Genomic DNA, 24,592 nt, shown 5'->3' with positions numbered 1-24,592 from the left:
GAGACTAATAGGATGAGGCCGGAATAGTATGCTAATCTTCCTAGACAAATTATTACCAGGTCTGGTGTACTGACTATGCTGTCAGCTCTTCTACTGCCTGTCCTTGAGTTACTGTAGGTTCCACAGAGAGAGGTCTCTGGGGGGGCTCCATCAAAATACTGCAATGGGGCCCCATGATCTGTAGTCATGCACCCGGTAACAACAGCACTTACCAGCTTTGGAAATTCACCCAAAGAACTGAAATGCAATTTCCCCTGACCCCAGTCAGTCTTCTACTCATATGTCCCCAATTCAGCAATAAACAACCACTAAGGCAATGAAACAGAGACAGGTGGGTATAAGGCTGGAGGTAGATTTCTTTTGGACATCTTCCCATTCATTTGGCAAATTGTTTTAAATAAAAATAGGAAGACATTTTTTATATATTGTGACACCTACAGAGAGAGAAAGAACTTCACCAGCCAGTTAAATTGGACAACAACCTACCTGACCCCAGCAAACACCCCCTAAACAAGCAATTTTATTTGACGAAGAGCTTAATACAGTTTTGCCTCAAGTGCTCCCCTACCTTTCCCATAGGCCAGACATGCACATTTCTCAATATTTGTAGAACAAGCCATGAAACCTGGAGTCTGCAGATAGCTTTACTACATTGAGCAATGGTGTTGGTTTCATGGAGAATTAAAATGTTTTAAATATTTCAAGTCTGAGCGTCAACCTCTATTAGCTTCATATTTCTGTTTGTATGAGTGGAGGCCAAAAGAGTTTTTTTTATAACAAGGAGATTGTGTCCTTTTTTAATGCAGGAAGATCACATAGTAAGCAACATGAAACACAAAACCACAAGGAGGAAATGGTAGACACGGAGCACTGCACGAGGACAAACCTCAAAATTAATCAAAAGCAGTTTAAACACTGATAGTTGGACATCTGGTGCTGACAAACATAAGTGGAGTGACTGAGAAACACAGAAGACAACAAGAGATAAGAGTAAATTGCTCCATGCTGGAGGCAGTGTTTGGTTACTCAATTGCAAAGGGTTTATTTTTCCTCCTGATTGGTAAAATGTCAGCTAAAGTTTAACTAAAGACAGTCTCTACCATGAAAAATAAAGGAGGAGGAAATATACTAACCATCCCCTTTGACCTGACTTTAGAGGAACCCTGGGGACCGGACCTGGCATACTATAAGAGAAACAAAAAGTTTTCTGCTGAAAATTGAAAATATTGTCCTTTTATACTTTATAGTTCACACATTCTCATGCCTCGTAGCCAAAAAGAAATCAAGAGCTATCTAGAGGTTGTTTTATGGGCAACAACTTACTTCCCAGCCATAATGGGATTTATTTCCCCCAATTGGACAGCTGTAGCTTTTAAATAAGATTATTTGTGTTTCAGTTTACGGTTTAAGGGTTCTCGTATTAGAGTAGTTATAACAGTTTGACAAAGAACAGATGACATTATTTAGACAAATGAAAATATATTTTCTTAATTTATTTTTGGCTAGGATGTGAAAATAACAAATACTTCAGTAGCAAAATATAGTACATGGGATTTTACAGGGCTACTTTGGTATCATAATGTAGGTGCAAACATTGGCGTACAGTCAAAATGGGGCATATTTAGATAGAATAGGGATTTTTTTTTTTTAGTAGCCAGAAGAAATTACTGTAAAACCCAAAAGTTAAGGGAAATGTGTTTTGTAAAATGTAAGCTCAACTTCAAGCACAGCGTTTTTAAATTTTTTTTTAAACCTAATATTTGCTATGGCTCATGTTTAATCCATAACTGATTTTTTTATTATTTAATAGCCGTTCCTTTGTTTCACTGAGGCTTCAGCTTGTATAAGAGCAGTGTGAACAGCAAGCTTTGAAAAAATATCATTTGCAGAGCTTTCAGAAAGCTTTTTAACTGTTTTTAAAGCACCATTCAGCTTCAGTTTGTAAATGATGAACACGGATCCTAATGGGAGTACTGATTGTCACTTTAAACAAGCTGCTAGCAGGCTTCAGCACTTCGTTGCGAAACTTCACTCTTTCAATTAATATTTTTAATACTTATGCCCTGTACACACGAGCGGTTTTTCCGCCGGAATTCCGCTCAAGCTTGGCTTGCATACAACACGGGGTCACAAAAGTTTTCTGAACTTTCGACCGTCAAGAACGCGGTGACGTACAACACTACGACGAGCCGAGAAAATGAAGTTCAATGCTTCCGAGCATGCATCTAATTGTTTCTGAACATGCAGGGTTTTTTGCACGTCGGAATTGCATACAGACGAATAGAATTTCCGTCAAGAACTTTTTCCGTCGGAAAAATAGAGAACCAGCTCTCAATCTTTTGCTGCCGGAAATTCAGACAGAAAAAGTTGGATGGAGCATACACACGGTCAGAATATCCGACCAAAAGCTCCCATCACACTTTTTTTGACGGAAATTCCGACCGTGTGTATGCACCATTAGGCGGTTAGCATTTGTAAATAAAGAGGGGTTCCGCATGGGGGAAAAAAAAAATTAATTTTAACATATGGACACTTACCTGTCCATGAAGCCCGCGATGTTGGCAACTCAGTCAATTTTCAGATCTGCTGTCAAGTGCTGCCGCCGCCATCGCCGCTAAGGGATACCGGCAGTGAAGCCTTTCTGCTTCACAGCTGGTTCCCTACTGCGCATGCGCGCTGCGCTTTGTTACTGGCCCGGTGGCGGAGGAAGGAGGCCGAACTCCCGAGGGACGGTGCGGCAACGCTTTCTCCCGGAGGTCTGCTCCCCCCTGAAAGGTGCCAAATGTGGCAGTGGAGGAGGGGGGGGAGCAGATAAGCGGAAGTTCCAATTTTGGGTGGAACTCCACTTTCAGTATATCATATTTACTGGTTTTAAACTTTTTTTTTTTTACATTTCTTCCATTACTTCCTAGTTTCCATGCCTAGGCAAATGATACCATACATCCCAGGAGTCTTCCAGAGGAGAGGGAGGGTTCTGATCTCAGCCAATGCCTGAGCTAAGGGAAGATGCATTCCAGGAAGTAAATGCTACATGAATCATCTGCCCTTACTCAAAAGATGGTCACTGCCATAAATGCCAGGGGGTGTTTTTCAAAATGAATTCTCAGCAAAATAAAGCATGGAGACATGGATGGATGGATGAGTTTGCTTTAAATATTAACAATGAATTCAATAGTGTTTTTGGTTAGTGGTGCTCAGATGCGTTGCAGTTCCACTTTAAAGTGGCAATCAACACTCCTATTTGGAGCTGGAAAAATGGCTTCCCTGTGCTTTCTGGTGCCAGCTCAGTTGAGCTTAGAAGCAGCTATTTAAGTAAAATTATGACTTATGGATTAAATGTGTGTTATAGAAAATATATTATTAATATTATAAGGTTTTTAAAAAATAAAAGTCTCTGGAGTTGGGCTTTAAAGGACAACGGTACCTGAAACAGTTGTCCCTTAACTCCCACCCTCTTGAGTGCAACCTACCCAGTGAAAACACCAAAAGGAATAAAATAGGGCCATGGTGCTCATGCACAGGAACCAGACAGGGATGTTTTTAATACAAAGCACGTGTAGCACCAGATGGGGCCATGCAGTAAAGATCACTGGAATGAGGACAACGATAAATATGTTACCAGGTAGGCTGCACTCAGGGTAGTGTGGGGATAGATTAAAGCAGTGGTCATCAACCCTGTCCTCAGGGCCCACTAACAGGCCAGGTTTTATGTATTACCTTGGGGAGATGCAGACTAGAATACTGCAATCACTGAGCAGCAAATGATATCACCTGTGATGTATTTCAGTTATCTTGCAAAACTGGCCTGTTAGTGGGCCCTGAGGACAGGGTTGATGACCATCGGATTAAAGGACAACTGTACTAAATGTATAGTTGTCCTTTAAAATAAACTTGGGCATTGTCCTAGCCAGGAAAAGCGACAAGTGCCCTTTAATGACAAGCAGCTTATATTTACTTTCCAAAAGGAGGAAACACAGGCTTGGAGCTTACACAGGGCTGAGTCCTTTAAAGGGATAGTTCACTTTTACCAAAAAACTGCCCATGCAAATAAGGGACATCTGGAAATAAAAACAAGCCGTGCAGCTCTAACTAAACTTCAATAGTGTCCTTGCTATCAGTGTAGGCCATTCACATATCTCATGAAGCCTGACTGGAAAAGTTCTAGGACGTTGCTAAGAAAAGCCTAGCTGTTACTGTTCACCTTCACCATCACAGGCACTCTCTCTTTCCTGATGCAGTAGCTTGGAGTTCAGCAATTGAGAGCTCCCTCCTCTGATGCTGAAAGTGAAGAGTACCAGCTAGGGATCTCTTAGTGATGCACAGTTTGTTTTTATTCTCTACAGATAGTCCTTATCTGCCGAGGTAGTTTTTTGGAAATGGAAAACTAACCCTTTAACCCCGCTCCCAAGTGACAGCACTGGGCTCAGGCTTTTTCGGGATCATCATCCCAACCCACCTGAGCAATTCCGCCAGAAAGCTGACACTGCACACCGCCAGTTATGGTCAGTGAGGCATTTCCCGGTCTGTGCAGCTGTGGACCGGGAAATGCTTCGCTGCCTATGATTGGCTGTGTGCAGTGTTGGCTTCCTGGCGGGATTGCTCAAATGGGTTGGGACTACAATCCCAAACACGCCTGAGCCCAACACTAGCAGCCAATCAACAATCATCAGAGTCACCACATGGGCAGAAGAAGAGTGAGTCACAGGCTCCCCCATACCCAAAAGGTAAAGGAAGTCAAATAAGAGCGGTGGGGAAGGGAAGTGTAGTGGGGAAAAGTAGTACAACTATAAACCACTGGAGGGTCTGCAATTAAAGTGAACTCGTTAAGGGAAATTTCCTAAAATGGGACACAGCATTAGAGAAAACAGAGTTTAATTAATCTCTACTTTACACCAAACAAAAAATGCTTTGGAAGGGTTCCCACATTTTGTACATAAATGCTATTAAATGTACAGTAGATGGACTCCACATAATGACTGGGTGGTAAGGTAGGAGGACCTATAAAATGAAATACGTATACATCAAGGACAAATGCACATGAAACAAACATATAACATACATATATGGAACATATATGGAACATATAAATGGATAGACAAGGGTAGTCAACAAGCAAGAGATAGATTTAATGTAAAAGAAACACAAAATGAAGTGAGTGTACATGTTCATTATTGTAGATTAGTCATTAGAGGTCTCTCTTCACAGCCATGCAAGATTAGTTATTTATAAGCATTTGTATAGTCAGCAGCTTTGGGGTAATACAGCTACTACTGCAACTTCCTACTCATTGGATTACCTTTACATAGGCTATCCCCCCTTCAGTCTATCATGAATGCTGCTGCCAAACTCATCCATCTTACCAACTGTTCAGTGTCTAGTACCCCTCTCTGCCAATCCCTCCATTGGCTTCTGCTCACCCAACGAATTAATTTCAAAGTACTAATAACTTCTTACAAAGCCATCCACAACTCTTCCCCCAGCTACATCACAAAATATCATTCAAACTACTCTCTTAGTCCTCCCAAGACCTCCTGCTCTTCAGCTTCCTCGTCACCTCCCCCCATGATCGCCTCCTGAACTTCTCCCTACCCCAATCTGTCCGACAACCTCCCAATCTATCCATCTTTAGATGATCCCTGAAAACCCTTCTGTTTAAAGAAGCCTATCCTGTTTCTAACTAATACACTGTGTTTTTACTTTCTCTATCAACTTATGCCCCGCAGTTATTACCCTTTGTATCACTTGACCCTCCCTCTTAGATTTCAAGCTCTAATGAGCAGGGCCCTCTGATTCTTCTTGTGCCAAGTTGTATTGTAACTGTAATGTCTGCCTTCATTTTGTAAAGGGTTGAGCAAACTGTTGGCGCTATATAAACCTTGAATAATAATAAAAATAATTTGTTTTCTTCTCATAATTTAAATCACATTTAAGTAATATAGAACTGACTTCTCATAGATGGTGGATTAAGATTTTTTTTTAACAAAAGTTGTCCACCCAACAACCCACCAGGTTTTACTTTCCCCCTCGACCAGGGTCAGCAGTCCATTGAAAACAGAGACTTGTCAATGGACATAAACATAGAAGAGGGTTATACTGAATACTTTAAGAGTTTATGTGAGTTTAACAATAGACTTTCTAATGTGAATACTAAAAAAGCCATTATTTCTTTGGTAGCCAAGCTTACCACTTAATCATAACTGTGTTTAAAAGGATAAGTGCACATGTGAGATTTTAGATAAATGAGGAACCTGGTAGGCACTGTCAGGGCCTCACTTCTAATATCTCATGAATGTGCTAACGGGGATTGCCACATGCCATTGTTGCCTGCCCGACTCCTATCCTTGGAGTTTTTGGTGTTTCTGCTCATCTTGTGAGTTCCAGCATCTTCAGAATATAAAATAAATAATGAAACCTACAGGGGGAGTGGGAGCCCTAAGTAATGGCCACAAAGAGCCCGGACAAAGAATTTGACCAATAGAATCTATGAGATTTAGGAAATTGACAGATGGTTTAACTCTTTACCAGAAACAGATGCCAGTAGAACAGTTTTGGGTAGACACATTTTTAAATACTAAAACACCCAATACATACATGTCTAAAAGCTACCAGCAATATAAAGAGAAAAAAGAACTACACTTCAAAATCGATCCTTCTCCTCCAGTAGAAACCAATTTAAAATTTTCAATGTTGTAGCTGCAGATGGACAAACCTACTTTTTACATTCATCACACAATAGAAAGTATAGAAAAGATACCCCAAAATCATAAAGTTTATAGAAGCGCAGGAAGTATATTGTATTCAATAATATTACTGATGATTTTAAATGTTCCATGACCGTAACAAAAATGTGTGGAAAATTTTATATTTTTGTGAGTATTATAAGTGAATGAAAATTGAACGTGAATAAAAATGTAACAGTCTTAAATAAATCCTGCTAAACACAAAATATGGTACTGTACTAAATTATCAGATATGTGTATGTGTGCGCTTTTGCTAAACTGTGTCAACCAAACTTAGATAAAATTGTAAATAGGCAACTTGCATTTGTACCTTTAACATTATTTTTATGCAAGACTTAAATGTCACCTGAGTCACACATTTTTCTAAAGTGTTTGGCTTTTTTTTTTTTCCTATTTTTTTTTTATTTACATTTTTGCTTGAATTATGTTAATGTACCTATTATTGTCATAAGGAAGCTGACAAACTATGTTTCAATATATAAGGGTAGTGACAGGTGCATTTTATGAGGACATCAATAGACCCGGTTTACGCCTGCACTGCATGCTGAAGATGGAGATTGGGGACAAAGGAGTCCACAATCTCCTTCATCTTGGCATGTGCTGTGATATGACGCTTATTCACAGAAAATGGATGAGATTCATGTTCATCCATCCTAAACATGCTCCTGTGAAAGTAGATGATGTAGCCCCCTTGTCCTAAACAGGGGCTACTATGTCATTTTAGTTTTTGGCCGGGCTGTAGTTAGCTCAGACTGATTGTATAGTTTTTCACCTGGTTTTTCCCTAAGCTTAAGTTGGCTTGCGATTTCTCACCGTTGTGAGTAGCTATCACTGGTATAACTGGTCATAGATTTCACAAACAAAACAAAGTGATGAATATTTATATTTTCTTCAGCCAATCCAGAAGGCAGTTACTGCCACTGGTGCATGCTGGGGGATGATATAAATATTTGAGACAGGCCATGTGCTCTCTATCTTTCCCTGGGCTGAGGCCTAAGGAGGTGCTGCTGTATGGAGCTATGCTATTAGGCATAATAGCCTGTTTTGGGCCCCAAAAAGTGCTGAACTTGTCCTGAAGCTGTCCTGCCTGGTCTGGAGGAAGCTGTGCCAAGAAAGAGACCCAGGGGAGGCCCGTTGCTGGAGAGAGCCAGAAAGAAGGCTGGTCTCCCAGAAGGGCCTGGTGACTTGGAGGATGCACTGAAATTTGGGAAGGTGCTTACAGTGTTGCCGGGTCAACTTAAAGTTCTGACACTGTAAAGCTGGACACTGATCTGGAGAGTCTGTAAGTGATCTGCTATGGTATCTGGGACCCCTAACCCTCACAACCTTATTGTTCTGCAATAAAAAAACTTTAAAAAAGACAAAACGTGACTTGCACCCAATAGCCTTTCTCGGTCCCCCTATTTTAACCATGGACTGGGGTGAAATGCTAGCCCACCCCTGGCCTCCGGAGGTTCTATCCTGCTTTTGTGGTGTCAAATGGATGCTACAAAGATCACACCAACAAAAAGCAGCCAATATTAAAGACATGGAGCCTCCAGGTAAGGGGAATGTGACTATTTAGTTTTGTAGAAAGGATTGGGCCACTTATACAGTAGTGAGCTTGCATGTCCTCCCCTCTTGTATGACAATATTGCATTGAACTGCAACTGTTTTAGTTTAAAATGTCAGCTTTTCTTACAGGTCTCTGTACTTCTATGTACCCTACCCTCAAATCAACGCAATCCTAAAGTAGACCTTTGCCATTAAAATAACATTTTAAAAAGAGAATTCAAAACCCTTCTCATGTCAATCACGTGGTCAGTTCTGTTGTCCATGACAAAGGTAAAAGGCAGTGTTCAGGCAGAGCCATTAACTTTCTGGTTATGCTTTATTGTCAATTTACTAAGAATAGACCATATGACTATTTCCTTAGCTGTGGTTGAGTGATTTGCCAGAGGATTTTAGAACCCCCACAATTACAGTATACATTTTTCTGATCCTTTACTAGAGGTTAGATAATTCAGTTAAAAAATGCAATTTTGACAGCACAGCTCCTGTCTCCCATGGAGGTGATATACGATCACTTTCTGTCCCATAGCCAAAAGAGTAAGTGAGAGGAAGCCCCTGCAAATTAAGAGAATCCCTTTGGGCCCCCCAGGTCACCAGAACTAGTGTCCAAATTGGAAGATTTCCCTGCTATTACTTTTCTGGGGACAACCCAAACTTTGGGATTTTCCTTTACTTTCAATGAGAATGGTTAACAGGACAAACAGGCCTTTGGTGGAAGCTGCCTTTGCACTTGCCTGCCCTAAAAGCACTGAACTAGAATATGTCCCAGGAGCCCATTATCAGAGCCCGCAGGGAAAATTATTCTACTAAAGACTAGGCCTCACGGGGCGTGGCCTGGACGGCAATGGGATAAGACGTGTGTGAGTAACGCTCCGTCCGTGGTAGATCCTGACACACATATCCTGTGACCCCAAACGATATCCTGAGCCCCACATCAGAGTCACGGGGACCCGCTGTGCCTGCCGAGCCATGTCGCCACCAAAACGGAACACCGCAGCCTCCTCATCCCTGGAGCGATATCGTAGGACAGAGCGGGACGGAGAGGGACAAGATGGCGCCGCCTCCACTGCACACTCTGCCTCTCACACAGAGCATGAGGCGGCCGACCAGACATGTGCAGGATGAAAAAATTTGTTTAGTTTAGTTTCGTTTTGATTCGTTATTTAACTAAATTCGTTTAGTTAAATTCGTTGCATTCATTACATTCGTTTTCGGAATTTGTTTCGTTTCGTATTCGAAAAAATTCGACCGCATTCGAAAAAATTCGACCGTATTCGAAAAAAACTATCAAATTCGAAAAAATTCTAACACATTCGAAAAAAGCTGTCAAATTCGAAAAAATTCTACCACATTCGAAAAAACTATCAAATTCGAAAAAATTCGAACAAATTCGAAAAAAACTATCAAATTCGAAAAAATTCTACCACATTCGAAAAAAACTGTCAAATTCGAAAAAATTCTACCACATTCAAAAAAAACTATCAAATTCAAAAAAAATTTTACTACATTCGAAAAAAATATCAAATTCGAAAAAATTCTACCACATTCGAAAAAAAACTGTCAAATTCGAAAAATTTCTACCACATTCGAAAAAAACTATAAAATTCGAAAAAATTCTAACACATTCGAAAAAACTATCAAATTCGAAAAAATTCTACCACATTCGAAAAAAACTATCAAATTCGAAAAAATTCTACCACATTCAAAAAAAACTATCAAATTCAAAAAAAATTTTACTACATTCGAAAAAAATATCAAATTCGAAAAAATTCTACCACATTCAAAAAAAACTGTCAAATTTGAACAATTTCTACCACATTCGAAAAAAACTATAAAATTTGAAAAAAACAATAACTGAATTTGAAAAAGTAAACTATATATATGGTTTTATATATATATATATATATAATATACACATACACACACATATATATATATATATATATATATATATATATATATATATATATATATATATATATATATATATATATATATATATATATATATATATATATAACCATCTTCCGAAATTTGAATTTCTTATAAAATGAATTCGAATTTGAATAGGAAAGATAGAAAACAGAATAGAAGAAAATATAATATATATATTATATTTTCTTCTATTCTGTTTTCTATCTTTTCTATTCAAATTTTAATTCATTCTATACGAAATTCAAACTTCAGAAACCATGTACCGAAATTCGAATTTCGTATAGAATGAATTCGAATTGAAAAGACTATTACAGAATATATAATTCTGTAATAGTCTTTTCAATTCGAATTCATTCTATACGAAATTCGAATTTCGGTACATGGTTTCTGAAGTTTGAATTTCGTATAGAATGAATTTGAATTGAAAAGACTATTATAAAATATAAAATAATAGAAAAGAAAAGCATAAAAAAACAATAGAAGAGAATAATTAAAAAAAAAAAAAAAAAAAAAAATTATATATATATATATATATATATATATATATATATATATATATATATATATATATATATATATATATATATATATATATTCTATTGCTTTATTATTTTATATTCTATCTTATTGTTTTTTTTTTAGAAAAACGTTTTCTATTTTTTTCGAATTCGAGTATGTTTTCGAATTCGATTCGAATATGTTTTCGAATTCGATTCGAATATGTTTTCGAATTCGATTCGAATATGTTTTCGAATTCGATTCGAATATGTTTTCGAATTCGATTCGAATATGTTTTCGAATTCGATTCGAATATGTTTTCGAATTCGATTCGAATATGTTTTCGAATTCGATTCGAATATGTTTTCGAATTCGTTCGTTTTTTTTTCGGATTCGTTTAAATTCTTTACTTTTGTAATTCGGAAATTCGGATGCATCCGAATTTCCGAATAATAAAAAATTCGTCCGAATTTCGATTCGGAACGAAACGAAATGCACATGCCTACGGCCGACACAGCGCGTGTCCTAGAGGCGATCTCCCTCTGCCAGTCCACACTTACTACTAAGCTAGAAGAGGTAAAGGTGGACATTTCACTCATAAGGCAAGACATGACTAAAATTCGAGAACGGGTCACTGAAACTGAGGCCAGAATTAGCCGGGCAGAGGACACCTTATACCCTCTCCAACACTCTCAAGAGGACCTTAAGCGACAAGTCCAACTACTGGCGCAGAAACAAGACGACTTGGAGAATCGCGCCCGCAGATCTAACTTGCGCTTTATCGGCCTACCCGAAGGATCAGAAGGTACTGACCCAGCTACCTTTCTAGAAAAGCTCCTTATTGCAACCTATGCAAGAGAGGCTTTCTCCACCACGTTTGTGGTGGAGCGCGCACACCGCATGCCTGCTCGCCGACCACCGGAAGGAGCCCCACCACGCACCTTCATTGCGAAGATGCTGAACTTCAGAGACCGCGATGCAGTCCTTCGCTTGGCCAGAATTAAAGGCAATATCCCGTTCCAGACAGGATCTGTTGCAGCATTTCCCGACTTCTCTGCGGAGGTGCAGAGGCAACGCTCCAGATTCACGGAGGTCAAGCGACGCCTACGAGTACACCACATCAAGTATGCCATGTTGTTTCCGGCCCGTTTACGCGTGGTGGGAGAAGACCGCGCATATTTCTTTGATGACCCAACACTTGCATCGGAGTGGATCGACAGGCGGGATGCAGAGAGAAACAGACCAGCCTAAAGAGGATACCTCCATCTACAGAGGACTAGGTGAGACTTTGTGCCCCCACATATTCCATTATCATTTTACACACATACAGTACCCCTAATTAAAGCCCCCGGCTTTACTGGAAGCGGTTCAGCAACACTTGATAATACCCTACAGAGACAGAACCCCACTGGGCGTCTCCCAGGTGCAGGCCTCACAACACACTTTGAACCTTCAACGCTGAGGAGACTTGTTTCTGCATACACTGCTCAGAATGCACTCTCTAAACCCCAATATATAACTCTGTGCCGTCCTGCCCGAAGGCACACACGTTCCTATCTGTACCCTCATGCCTTTACCTCAACAAAGGAAGAGACTGTATCCCTCCATCTGGTCTTTCCATGCGGCCATTTGGGCCTCTAAAAGATGGTCACAGCCATGTTTGCACCAAGAGTGATGAGAGAGGAGGGCACGAGATCACCAGCTCAACTTAATAGCTATGTTCTACACTGTGTTTTATGGGGAATATGTTACCTATTACTATATACCACATGTGGGCGTAAAAATGGAATTCATATTCCTAACAAGTATTCTATAAACATACCGTCTAAAAGACCGTTGCTGGACTATCAACCAGCGAATTATTCGCCCTCACCACTAGAGTGGTATATTGGCACCGGCATAGTCAAATAGGCTTTAGCCGGTGTCAATTCAGTTAGAGTGTGCCACTGGGTACCACGGTGCCTACTAGTGTTCACTCAGGTTATTGGTTTTATGCTCCAGCCAAGTTTGGGAGGCTGAGAGCAGGGAGGGGGGGATGGGAAATGTTATATATGCGTTCACAGAGCATGCATTTGGATATGTTGGATTATAACAGCACTGATTGTTTATGGTACTACCTGATTCCGAGACTGACTATAGGGCGGGACATGACGTACGTTGGAGCTGGACCTGTCCTGGAAAGAATTGTCCAACCGCACCCGTATACGCTCCCCTACGACACTTATGACTAATGTGAAGTTCCTAACATGGAATGTTCGGGGAATCCGTGACAAAATTAAACGTACGGCAATCTTCGGTTGCCTCAAGTCCTACCGTGCGGACATAATTGTGCTAGTTGAAACGCACATAACAGGCCAACTACAAGTGGCACTGAAACGCTCATGGATAGGGTGGGCATATCATGCTACGCACTCCTCCTACTCCCGAGGGGTTTCTATACTCATTGCTAAAACTACCCCATTTGGCATAATTTCAGTGCGGACGGATCCTCAGGGCAGGTTCATCTTCCTACACTGTACTATCAGTGGTTCACAATACTTGATTCTTGCCTTTTACATACCCCTGCCTTATAACTCTGCTATAGTCACAGAAGGGTTATTGTACATGTCACAGCACCCTGCTATTCCAGCTATTTGGCTGGGGGATTTTAACATAGTTCTTAACCCTACCAGAGATAGATTGCAATCTTCCCAGAACGCTCAAACCTCAGACAGCACTAGATTTGGGCGACTAATGTCCGAATTCTCCATAATAGACACATGGAGATCTAAATATCCGAATACCCGGGCCTTCTCTTGCTTTTCGGCAACGCACTCCACCATGTCCCGTATAGATCTCATTTTAATCTCAGAACTGCTCCTCCCACTCCTAATAGACTCAGGATACCACACTAGATCTCTCTCAGACCACGCTCCTTGTTGGGCTACTTTACGCCTCACCGTACATACGGGAACCCGCACATGGCGCCTCCATCCCTTCTGGCTATCTGCCTTGAAAGATCAGGAGGATATCCAGGAGGAATGGCAATATTTTTTCAACCACAATAGGGACACCGCCTCGGTAAATATGGTATGGGAGACATTTAAAATACACGTCCGCACAATTCTCTCCTCACGCATAAACAGACTAAAGGCTTCATCTAAAGCTGCACTTCACATTGCCTCTGAAAAAGTGGAAATAGCAACTAAAGAATTCAACTTAGACCCCACCCCGGCTACGGTATCAATACTTAAACTACATACCCGAACTCTGAATCAGCTACACTTCGAGAAAGCTAAACAAAAACTTTTTTTCTCAAGACAACGGGTATTTGAAATGGGTGAAAGAGCGGGTAAACTATTAGCATACCTGGCCCATCAGGACGCTAATCCACCGGTGGTGGTGTCCTTGCTAGACCCACATAATGCTCCCTTGACAGACCCCATTTTGGTGGCATCAGCATTCCGAACATATTATGCCGACCTTTACTCCTCTAAAGTAAATGTCACCAGACAGGAGACACAGACATTCCTGCATGATATACCGTTCCCCCAGATCTCAGAATCCCAGATGGCAGAAATGGAGGCCCCTATCACTGCGGATGAGATTGCAATTGCGATCTCGTCCCTAGCCCCAGCAAAAGCCCCAGGCCAAGATGGCATACCCTTAGATTTTTATGCAGAATACTCTGAGATACTTGTCCCTGAGCTGCTCAAACTATACAACTACATTTTTGAATCTGGCTTCCTGCCTGAATCCCTCCGACAGGCAGTAATTATAGTGATCCCCAAGCCAGGAAAGAATCCCCAATATCCGGAATCATATCGCCCAATATCATTGCTCCAAGCAGATATCAAAATTCTAGCAAAAGTTTTGGCCATTAGACTTAACCAAATTATTCTCTCCATTATCCACCCTGACCAGACGGGATTCATGCCTGGAAAAAATACGGCCATGAACCTGCGTCGGCTATATATGAATATTCAAGCGACTCATGAAAACATAGGGGATCGTGCAGTGGTGGCACTGGACGCCGCCAAGGCATTCGACTCCGTCGAGTGGGAGTATCTGTGGGAGTGCCTTAGAAGGTTCGGGTTCGGGCCCCGATTTATTAAATGGGTACAACTACTATATTTCTTACCAGAAGCTAGTGTGCTCGTGAATGGAACTATATCAGACCCCTTCCCGCTGGAACGCGGCACCCGTCAGGGATGCCCACTATCCCCACTTCTGTATGCTCTGGCTGTCGAGCCCCTGGCCATCTCTCTCAGGATGCACCCAGGAATTAGAGGACTCAGGGCTGGCAGCCTGGTGGAGACGGTGAGCCTGTACGCTGACGATATGCTTTTATATCTGGAGGATACTGGCCCGTCCCTCCAGGCGGCACTAAAGACCATAGAGGAGTTTGGGAAACACTCTGGACTTAGTATGAACTGGTCCAAGTCGCAAATTATGCCCCTAGATCTAACGGCACCCACGCGACAATCAGCCTCCCTCCCATTAATTAGAGTTGCTTCAATCAAATACCTAGGTATAATAATTACTAGAGAACCCAAGGAATTCATTGCTAACAACATAGAGCCTTTATTTATATATTTGAAATCCCGAACACAAGCCTGGACTAGACTCCCATTGGGTGTGATGGGGCGAATCAATCTTTTTAAAATGATTCTATTCCCAAAATTTCTTTATATACTATGGAACTCACCACTACTTATCCCCCTAAAAACTTTCAAAGCCCTAGATCAGATAGTCAATTCATTTATATGGGGATCCAATAGACATAAGCTAGCTTGGAACACCCTAAAAAACCCCACCTCCGATGGAGGAGCTGCCCTCCCGGATCTACATGCATACTACATAGCGGCACAGACCTCACATCTATTTCATCTACATAAAACAGACAAAGATAGATACCAAGCTCTAGTATGCAGGAAATCAAACAAAAATATAGATTCCCCCCTACAAGTAATTTTCAGAGGCAGGGAGGGTAAGGGAAGAGGCACGACACAGAACCCTCTGCTACACCAGCATAAAAGGGTTTGGGAGATCGCGCTTAAACTAACCGGAGCTGATTTTTATCACTCACATACACCCTTATGGTACAACCGCCAAATGCAAGAACTAAGGCACTTACCTGATGCTGCAACGTGGGCTACAAAGGGAATCACATACTTATTCCAGGTACTCACACCTCTAGGAGTAAGACATTTCCAAGCACTTAGGGAGGAATTTGACCTACCTGAAAACATGCTGTTTAGCTATATGCAGATGAGACACGCTCTACGGGCCCAATTCATAGATGGTTTTCCCAACACACAGACACTGCCTATGGTTGAAGTGATCATAGGCGAAGAACCAGCTAAATTGACATCCAATCTTTATAGCATCATACGAGCGCGCTCAGTAGCAAGAATTATAGACAGTGCTAAAAATAGGTGGGTAGAGGACATTGACCCAATAGAGGACTCGGAGTGGGAGGAAGCACTGGAGAATGTCAAGAAATCATCCCCAACACTTTCCGACCGGTTGACCCAGTTGTACATTATCCATAAAGCCTACCTTACCCCATCACGGTTGGCCAAATTCTCACGCGACCAGGATCCCAACTGTCCAGGGTGCTCAGCCAGTCCATGCTCTTTTGTTCATCTAATATGGGAATGCCCAAACATCCAGCACTACTGGACACAGGTTATAAAATTTCTGTATGACCACATGGGCTCACCCTTACAACTTGATCCCAAGTCATGCCTTCTAGGCATTTTGCCTGACACTGAAACCGAAAAGTATTTGGCAACTTTCCTCCACGAAACTCTGTTCTGTGCCAGAAAAGTGATTGCCAGACACTGGATGAGATCTAGCCCCCCCACAGTCCGAGCTTGGATTGGGGAAATAAATAAAACATTGCCATATAAGCAAGTACTATACAGACACAGAGGGTGCCCGGCCAAGTATAACAGAGTATGGGATAGGTGGCTCAACTCCGGTGAAAATTGTATTGAATAATCGCATAATCAAAGGTAACATTGACATTTACAGTACTCATACTATACTGACTACTTCGTAATGTTAAATGTATTACCCAAAAGAAAAAGTGGACGTGGTCTAGAAGACATAGGGAAGAATAAAATAATAATCAGTGTATGGTACCTAGGAACACTAATACCAATGTGAACCCCTGATGTTTCCTTTTTGTTTTTTTGTTTTTTCTGTGTTTGCACTAATGTACCTTGAACAGTCTGTATCTTGGAAACAACTGTATTCCATACATGTATGGCTGCTTTCTTATTTGTTTTTTCACTGTTGACAATCAATAAACATGCTCTTGTTAAAAAAAAAAAGACTAGGCCTCACAATTTTTGATGACGACCCCAATTCTAGCCGTGCAGATTTAAAAACTTAAAACCAAAAAAAAAAGAAAAGTCCATCAACCATAAAAGATTTTCCGATTCATCACCCAGTCCAAGAGGAAACCCAAGTTTTGTCATTATAAGGAAACCCTGGTTTTAAAGTTAATAACAATATCATAGCATTTACAGAATCTGCAACACAGCCAATATATAATATTAAGCAAAAAAGCCGTTCTGCTGCCATGCAGGATTTCCTGATACTTCAGGAATTAAACAGGCTGGTTAATTTACTGCGACCATAAATATTTCATAAAAACAGACATTGCAGAATTAAAGTGTTAATGTACTAATAATGCAGCTTGCTGTCCAGGCAGAAGGCAGTATTCCCATGGCAGCCAGATTCTCCCCTTCATTCTCCTATAAGGCCATACTGACATGAAAGGGAGAGTCTGGAGGTAATGGGCAACAAGAGCAGTTTTTCAATATTTTAGAGCAATTTGCTATGGGTCTTCTCACATCGCTAGACCCAATTATTTAATGTAGCAAAGTGAATGGACACCATGTTGATTTCTTAGACCTCTAACCACATCTGAGTTATTTTACATCATGTATAAGATCATCTGAAATGACCTCATCAGGGAATATCTCCGGTTAGCCACAGCAAGGCTAACATCAGTTTGAATTAAGACTAGTAGAATGTCAACACAATAAAATCTGCAAAATATTCTTTTTAAATTATAACTAAAGGCAAACTTTATTTTTATAGTTTTGGATAGAGTAGAGAGGGATTAGAACCCCTGTCATGTTTTTATTGACAACTGTGTCTCCATTAAGGAGATTCACGACCTTTACATATCTGGTTTACCATCATCACCGAAAGTGTAAGAAAATCCTACATTTTGAGTTGACACCACAACATGAAGGGAGGGGAAATCTTCCAATGGGGGCACTAGTTCTGATGACAACCAGGGATTCCTATACTTTGGAGGGATTTCCCCTCACTTCCTGTCTTGGCTATGGACAGAAAGTAAAGGGAAATCTCCCCAATGAGACACAGATAGAAATAAACCCAACAGGATACTTTACTCCATCCAAAATGGAAAAAAAAACACAACACACATTTTGCCTTTAGCTATACTTTAACACATTTAAGCTTCAAATTGTTTTCAGATAGAAAAGGGGAAGATGCATTGATAAGGTGAATTGTACAGAAGAGACAAGAAAAATAAAGGAAAACATTTTGAAATATGGAACCTATTTTGAAAAAAAAAAAAAAAGAAGGACATAACAAGAAAAGGAAGAATAGTGGAACATTTGCCAACAATTACAGCTCCACTAGGTATGCATAGCAGCCTGGCTAAACCTGGTGCAAATAGTCTCTCTCCTCCAACTCCTAGTGTGTTGTTCTTTACACAAAAGTGAGGTTCATGTTATAGGTGTAGCCTGGAGGGGTTAGCCAGTCTCCTAGCTTCTTTGAATTACTTTGATATAACAGTTAGCTCTGCCCCCCATAATTCCAAACTTTGCTCCTGTCCACCTAAGAGTTTTTTGTATCCCTCCTGCCTTTGAGTGTCCCAGCTCCTCTGCTAATATTTTCCATAATAAAAAATATATTTAAAAAATCCAGCAGGCATGGTGGGAGCCTCTAATAATGGTTACAACAGTTATGCAGACCAGGAAACTCTCCAATACAGATATATCAATTTTTGACTGAACTGGCCCTTTAAAAAAATGTAAAACAACTCAGATGTTCTTTAAAGTAACTTGCAACAATTAAATCACTGCTTGATAGATGAATAAAAATGTAATATATAAAAAGTCAAATTGGACTTACATTGCAGCTTTCATCATTGTCTGGCCGGTGGGGAATGATAAAAGCCATAACGGATAATCTGCCATCGCAGTTGTCGGCTGGCTGGTTATAATCTAAGCAGCTGGTGACTATACAGAAGTAGTGTGTTGGGACTGGTATAGATCCATCTACAAAACTGATGAAGAGAAACAATAAGTTAGTAAAGGCTTGTTCCTACAAGGTCAGGTAATACAGGATACATTAAAACCCCATGCATCACACCATCAAAACAACAACAAAAAATATGCAAAAAAAATAAAACTTGCCCTACATGGTCTAATCCATTACCCTAATCTAATCCTTAGACAGATAAATACAAAGTGCACCTCTAGATTTTTTTTGAATAATGTGGGGATTGGTAAGAATCTCGGTCAAAGTTAGGCCCTGTTCACACGGGCTGCCCGATCAGATCCCTGATCGGTCCCTCCAGTCTCCTCTATCGAGCGGCGGACATCAGCGGACACATGTCCACTGCCACCTGCCACCATCCGATCTGATCCTGTCCACAAAAAACAGACGGATGGTGGTCCTATTCTGTATCCGTCCGGTGGATCGGATGGCATTGGATCCATCCAAATTCTCCATAGAGAACAGCAGGACTGGGTCCGTGTCTGCTCTGCACAGCAGAGCAGACACGGACCTGTCATCCACCTGCTCAGCGGGGATCAGAAGAGCGATCCCCCCGTTGAGCAAGTGACTTCCACAAAGCTGAGGCGCACATGTGAAAGGGGCCTTGAGCTACCACCTGAGGTCTTGTTTGGCAATTTTCCCTGATTTCCTGTCCAACTAGACAGAAAGTGTCTGGCCAGTGGGGACACCACTCAATAAAAAAAATTAGAGGAGTTCTCATCTTGCTCTAGTCTATTAAAAAAAAAGAAGGAGAAGATTGCCATTTTTGACCCTCCTGGTGATTTTCCATCACTTCCTGATCTGATGACACAACCAATCAAAACAAAGAAAAAAACGTTTTGTCTGTAAATACAATATAAACTATTCTAGAGTTTTTGCTTTTGACAACTATCAATGGCAGACCACTTATTTCTCCAAGTAGAGGTTTCCTTTATAAAAAAAAAAAATCAAATTTTTAAACATACGTTTTGATTTTGTCAGAAGTATCATATAAGCCATCATAGTCATAGTCGAATATTGGGCCAGTAATGACGTTGATTCCATTTCTTTCTGATGCGTATCGCTTTACCAGGACCCTCTGCAAATGGTTCCAGATCTCTAACAAAAGCAAAACAAAAATATAAATTAATTTACATCTGTATATTTCTACCCCTTATGGTCCATCTATAAATGAGCTGTTTATATCTCTAATTATTTCTTATTACAGTCCAATGCCAGTGAAAAGCTAGTAGTAGTCACATTCTGGACTCTGTAAGGCTGAAGACGTTTTGTAGCTCATCCAAAAACCACTTCTTTAGTTCCCGTAGCTTGGATAAACTATAAAATGCATTCAAGGAAAAATGTCCAGTGCATCCATATGTGAAAAACAAAAGTTCTTTTAGGTTTTCAAGGAAGAACGGGAGATGAATTGAATCCCAATGCAAACAGAAGAGATCATATGAATGAAGGAATCCACCACCAATTATGAAAGGCTTACCGGAGCAAGTGGACACAATAAGGCATATACCCTATTAGTTAACCAAGCAGGAGGTGTAATCAAACCAATGGAGGAGCTTCCACACCGCTAGTGTCGCCACAATGGGAGGTGATCCCTGGGTCCTTGATGTAACTTGGTCCTGTCATGATTAGATGGACTCAGCAGGTAGCAGACCAGAGGCATACACTATATCCGGATGGTACTTAGACGATATATCCAAGAAAAACAGAGAAACTCCACATAGTGTAAATTAGTTATACTAGTGTTCCCAAACCAGTCCTCAGATACCATTAAAGGCTCACCTTTAACATAGTATATTTTGTTGTGTTACTGCACGTTTAACGCCATATAGTTCTGTGTGTTGCTGCAAGTTTAGCGCCCTGTATATTTCACTGCGTTACTGCAAGTTTAATGCCATATAGCTGTGTGCGTTACTGCATGTGTGACGCAGTATATTGCAAAAAAAAGTAAATAATAAAAATGCCAAAAACATATCCCCTATTTTGTAGATGCTATAACTTTTGCACAAACCAATCAATATACACTTATTAAGTTTTGTTTTTTTTACCAAAAATATGTAGAAGAATACATATCGGCCTAAACTGAGGAAGAAATTTGTTTTTTTGGGATATTTATTATAGCAAAAAGTAAAATATATTGTCACTCTTTTTTTGTTTATAGCGCAAAAAATAAAAACCGCAGAGGTGATCAAATACCACCAAAAGAAAGCTCTATTTGTGGGGGAAAAAAAATAGGATTTTTATAACAGTTTACCTGTAAAATCCTTTTCTTTTGAAGTACATCACGGGACACAGAGCCATAGTAATTACTATGTAGGCTATAGTCCACCTTCAGGTGCTGGACACTGGCACACCCTAAACCCTGCCTCCCTATATAACCCCTCCCATACCGGGAGCATCTCAGTTTTGTAGCAAAGCAATACACATGTATACTAGAAAGAGGGAGGGACCTCTGTGTCCCGTGATGTACTTCAAAAGAAAAGGATTTTACAGGTAAGCTGTTATAAAAATCCTATTTTCTTTAATCGTAAATCACGGGACACAGAGCCATAATAATTACTATGTGGGATGTCCCAGAGCAATGCCAACTGAGGGGAGGGAGACACAACAAAAGTACGACACCATGAGATCAGAGGACTTATACTGCTGCCTGCAGTACACTGCACCCAAAGGCGATATCCTCATGTCTTTTTACATCCACCTGATAGAATCTGGTAAATGTATGGATTGAAGACCAAGTTGCGGCCTTGCAGATTTGGGCCATGGAGGTTTGGAGATGTACTGCCCACGAAGCACTAACAGCCCTAGAGGAGTGCGTTTTGATTTGAGAGGGTAGAAACTACCTCTTTTTAACCATAAGCTGGAATGATTACTTGTCGAGTCCATTTAGAATAGTAGATTTCCATGCTGCCTGTCCTCTTTTAGGACCTTCAGGCAATGCGAACAAAACATTCCTTTTTCCGAATCTGAGCAGTCGTCTTTAAGTAGACTGCTCTCACCACATCAAGAGAATGTAGGGATTTTTCTTCCATAGAACAGGGTTCTGGAAAAAAATGAAGATAGAACAATATCCTGGTTTAGATAAAAACTTGATACTACCTTCATTAAAAAGTTAGGATGAGGACGCCATACTACCTTATCCTTGTGAACAATAATACTAATATGTCTCTTTACAAGAAAAAGCAGCCAATTCTGATACCCTTCTTGCAGCAGAAATGGTTACCAGAAAAAATAGTTTCTTTGTCAAAAAAGGACCAAGGGAATATGTTGTATCGGTCAAAAAAAAGGCTGTTTTGTAATGCCGCAAAAAACTAAATTCAAGTCCCAAGGGTTCAGGGGTGACCTAACTGGGGATTAAGCCGTGTTACCCCCTGAATAAAGTTACCAACCAAAGAAAGCGAAGCAAGTGGTTGTTGAAATACTACCGATAAGGCCAAGACCTGTCCTTTAGAAAGCACTCAAGGCCAGCTTTATTTCTCACCCCATCTGCAGAAAGTCAAGGATTCTACCTTTGACCTATTTCCTGGGGTGCAACCCCTGGTTTCACACCAAGAGACATATGCTTCCCAGACTCCATAATATATAAATTATGGAGGCCAGCTCCCTTGCATTAACCAAGATAAAAACCACTGAACCTGACAGCCCACGTTTCTTCAGAGTGTGGGTCTCAATAGCCAAACCATTAAATTTAGCATTTGTAAAGTAGGATGGAATACCGGACCTTGTGAAAGAAGGTCTGGCCCTGGCAGTAGGGTCCATGGGTCCCCTACTGTCATCTTTTCGATTCCTGCATACGAAAATTTCCTGGGCCCTGCTGGAGGCCACAAGAATCACCGACTTCCCTTCCTGCTTGATCCTGCGAAGAAGTCGTGGACGCAGGCAGAATAGGAGGGAATGCATAAATCAGTGAGAACCGATTCCAGGGAATAGCAAGGCATCTGTTCCGCATGCTAGCGGATCCTTTGTTTTTGACACAAAGTTGTCAATTTCTTTGTTGAACCTGGACATAAAGAGATCTATGTCTGGGATCCCCTATCTTTGACATATTGACAGGAAGATATCAGGTTGAAGGAACCATTTTCCCAGGAACAACTGCTGGCGACTCAAGTAGTCCGCCTGACAATTTTCTATTCCTTGAGTGAAGACAGCCGATAGGCAAAGTATATTGTTTTCTGCCCAAGATAGGATAGGATTCACCTTTCTCTGGGCCACACAACTTCTTGTGCCCCCTTGGTGATTAATATAGGCCATTGCTGTGGCATAGTCGGATTAAATCCTGGCAGGACAATACCGTAAACTGAACGTTCAGGCCCTCAGAACCAAGTGCTCTGCCTGAATTTCTAGAATGATAATGGGCAAGGTCATTTCTGATCTGGGCCACTTCCGTGGTAACTGATGGAAGGATTTTCCCCTTTGCAGATTTTTGGATATATATCATAAACTGAGGCGTACCCAGCCTACAGTACCTGTTTCCAGGTGGTCCATCTTGGTGCTAACCAGGCCTGACCCTGCTTAGCCTCCAAGATCAGACGAGATCGGGGGCTTTCAGGGCGATATGTCCATAGGCTTTGGAGTCAGACACATTGGGAATCTAGAGCTTGAACCCTTTGTTCCAAGCCGATTGGATAACGTTTTGCAGCAGTTTCGAATGAAACTAAGCATAAGGAACAGCCTCGAATGAAGCCACCATCTTTCCCAACAACCTCATGCAAAGTTGAATAGAAGAATTCATCTTGCTTCGACCACCTAAATCAGTTCCTTTATGGCGCTGATCTTTGCCTGGGGCAAGAATACCCTTTTCTGGGTGTACCTATGATCAGACCCAAGTATCTAAGCCCTTTTCATGGTTTTAAAGAAGATTTCTCCTAGGCTGAGAAACCGACCTAGATATTCCAGGTAGTTGAATGTGGTGACCATAATCGTTATACCTTGGGCCCTTAATCTGGCTAGAAGAGGGGCCAGAACCTTTGTAAACACTCATGGTGCAGTAGCTAGACCGGAAAGCAGAGCTACACACTGAAAAATGAAGATTTTCCACCTTGAAAAGTAGATATTACTAGTGAGCGAGGAAATAGGCATATGGAGGTATGAATCTTTGACGTCGATTGACGCCAGAAGTTCTCCTCCTTGTAGGATGGAGATAACTGATTGGATTGACTCCATGTGTAAAGAGAGTGGTTATATTCAGGAACTGAATTTAGATTTTTGAGATCCAGAATGTCCATTTGGATCTAATCAAAACCCAACCTCCGCTCTTACATGGAGGCCACCATGATCACTTTTTGCCAAAAGATGGTCCAATGCTTGAGAGAAAGACTTTTTTCTCTGGATCCTTAGGAATGTTTGATCTGAGAAAACGAGGAGACGGGAACTCTTGGAACTCCAGTTTGTACCTTGGAGCTATTGAGGAAGTCCCCCATTTGTCTTGACACTCTTCCTGCCAGATCCTGGAGAACTGCAGAATAATTCCCCCTATTAAGCGAGCAGGGGCGCCTCCTCATAAGGAGGCTTCACTATCTTGTAGGTTTCCTCCCCCAAGACCTCTTTTGTCCGTGGGGTTA

At 41.0% G+C, this 24,592-nt stretch overlaps 1 protein-coding gene across 12 annotated transcripts in view; it reads right to left on the bottom strand.

Moving 5' to 3' along the window:
• Window positions 1-24,592, bottom strand: part of ENPP2 (ectonucleotide pyrophosphatase/phosphodiesterase 2) — a 226,400-nt gene that overhangs the window by 26,692 nt on the left and 175,116 nt on the right. For 7 of the 12 annotated variants that reach the window (XM_073632184.1, XM_073632183.1, XM_073632188.1 and 4 more), the window contains 3 exons: window positions 20,000-20,132; window positions 18,888-19,041; window positions 1,134-1,184 (listed from right to left, as the gene is read on the bottom strand). In XM_073632184.1, coding sequence (XP_073488285.1) covers window positions 1,134-1,184; window positions 18,888-19,041; window positions 20,000-20,132 — 338 coding nt within the window. The remainder of the gene's footprint in view (window positions 1-1,133; window positions 1,185-18,887; window positions 19,042-19,999; window positions 20,133-24,592) is intronic. The other 5 variants (XM_073632185.1, XM_073632190.1, XM_073632194.1 and 2 more) reach the window with 1 other exon arrangement.

The sequence above is a fragment of the Aquarana catesbeiana genome, linkage group LG05, assembly GCF_042186555.1.
Source record: "Aquarana catesbeiana isolate 2022-GZ linkage group LG05, ASM4218655v1, whole genome shotgun sequence".
Lineage (NCBI taxonomy): Eukaryota > Metazoa > Chordata > Amphibia > Anura > Ranidae > Aquarana > Aquarana catesbeiana.
The sequence above is the reverse complement of the archived record's forward strand: the minus strand, read 5'-3'. Positions and strand labels throughout refer to the sequence as shown.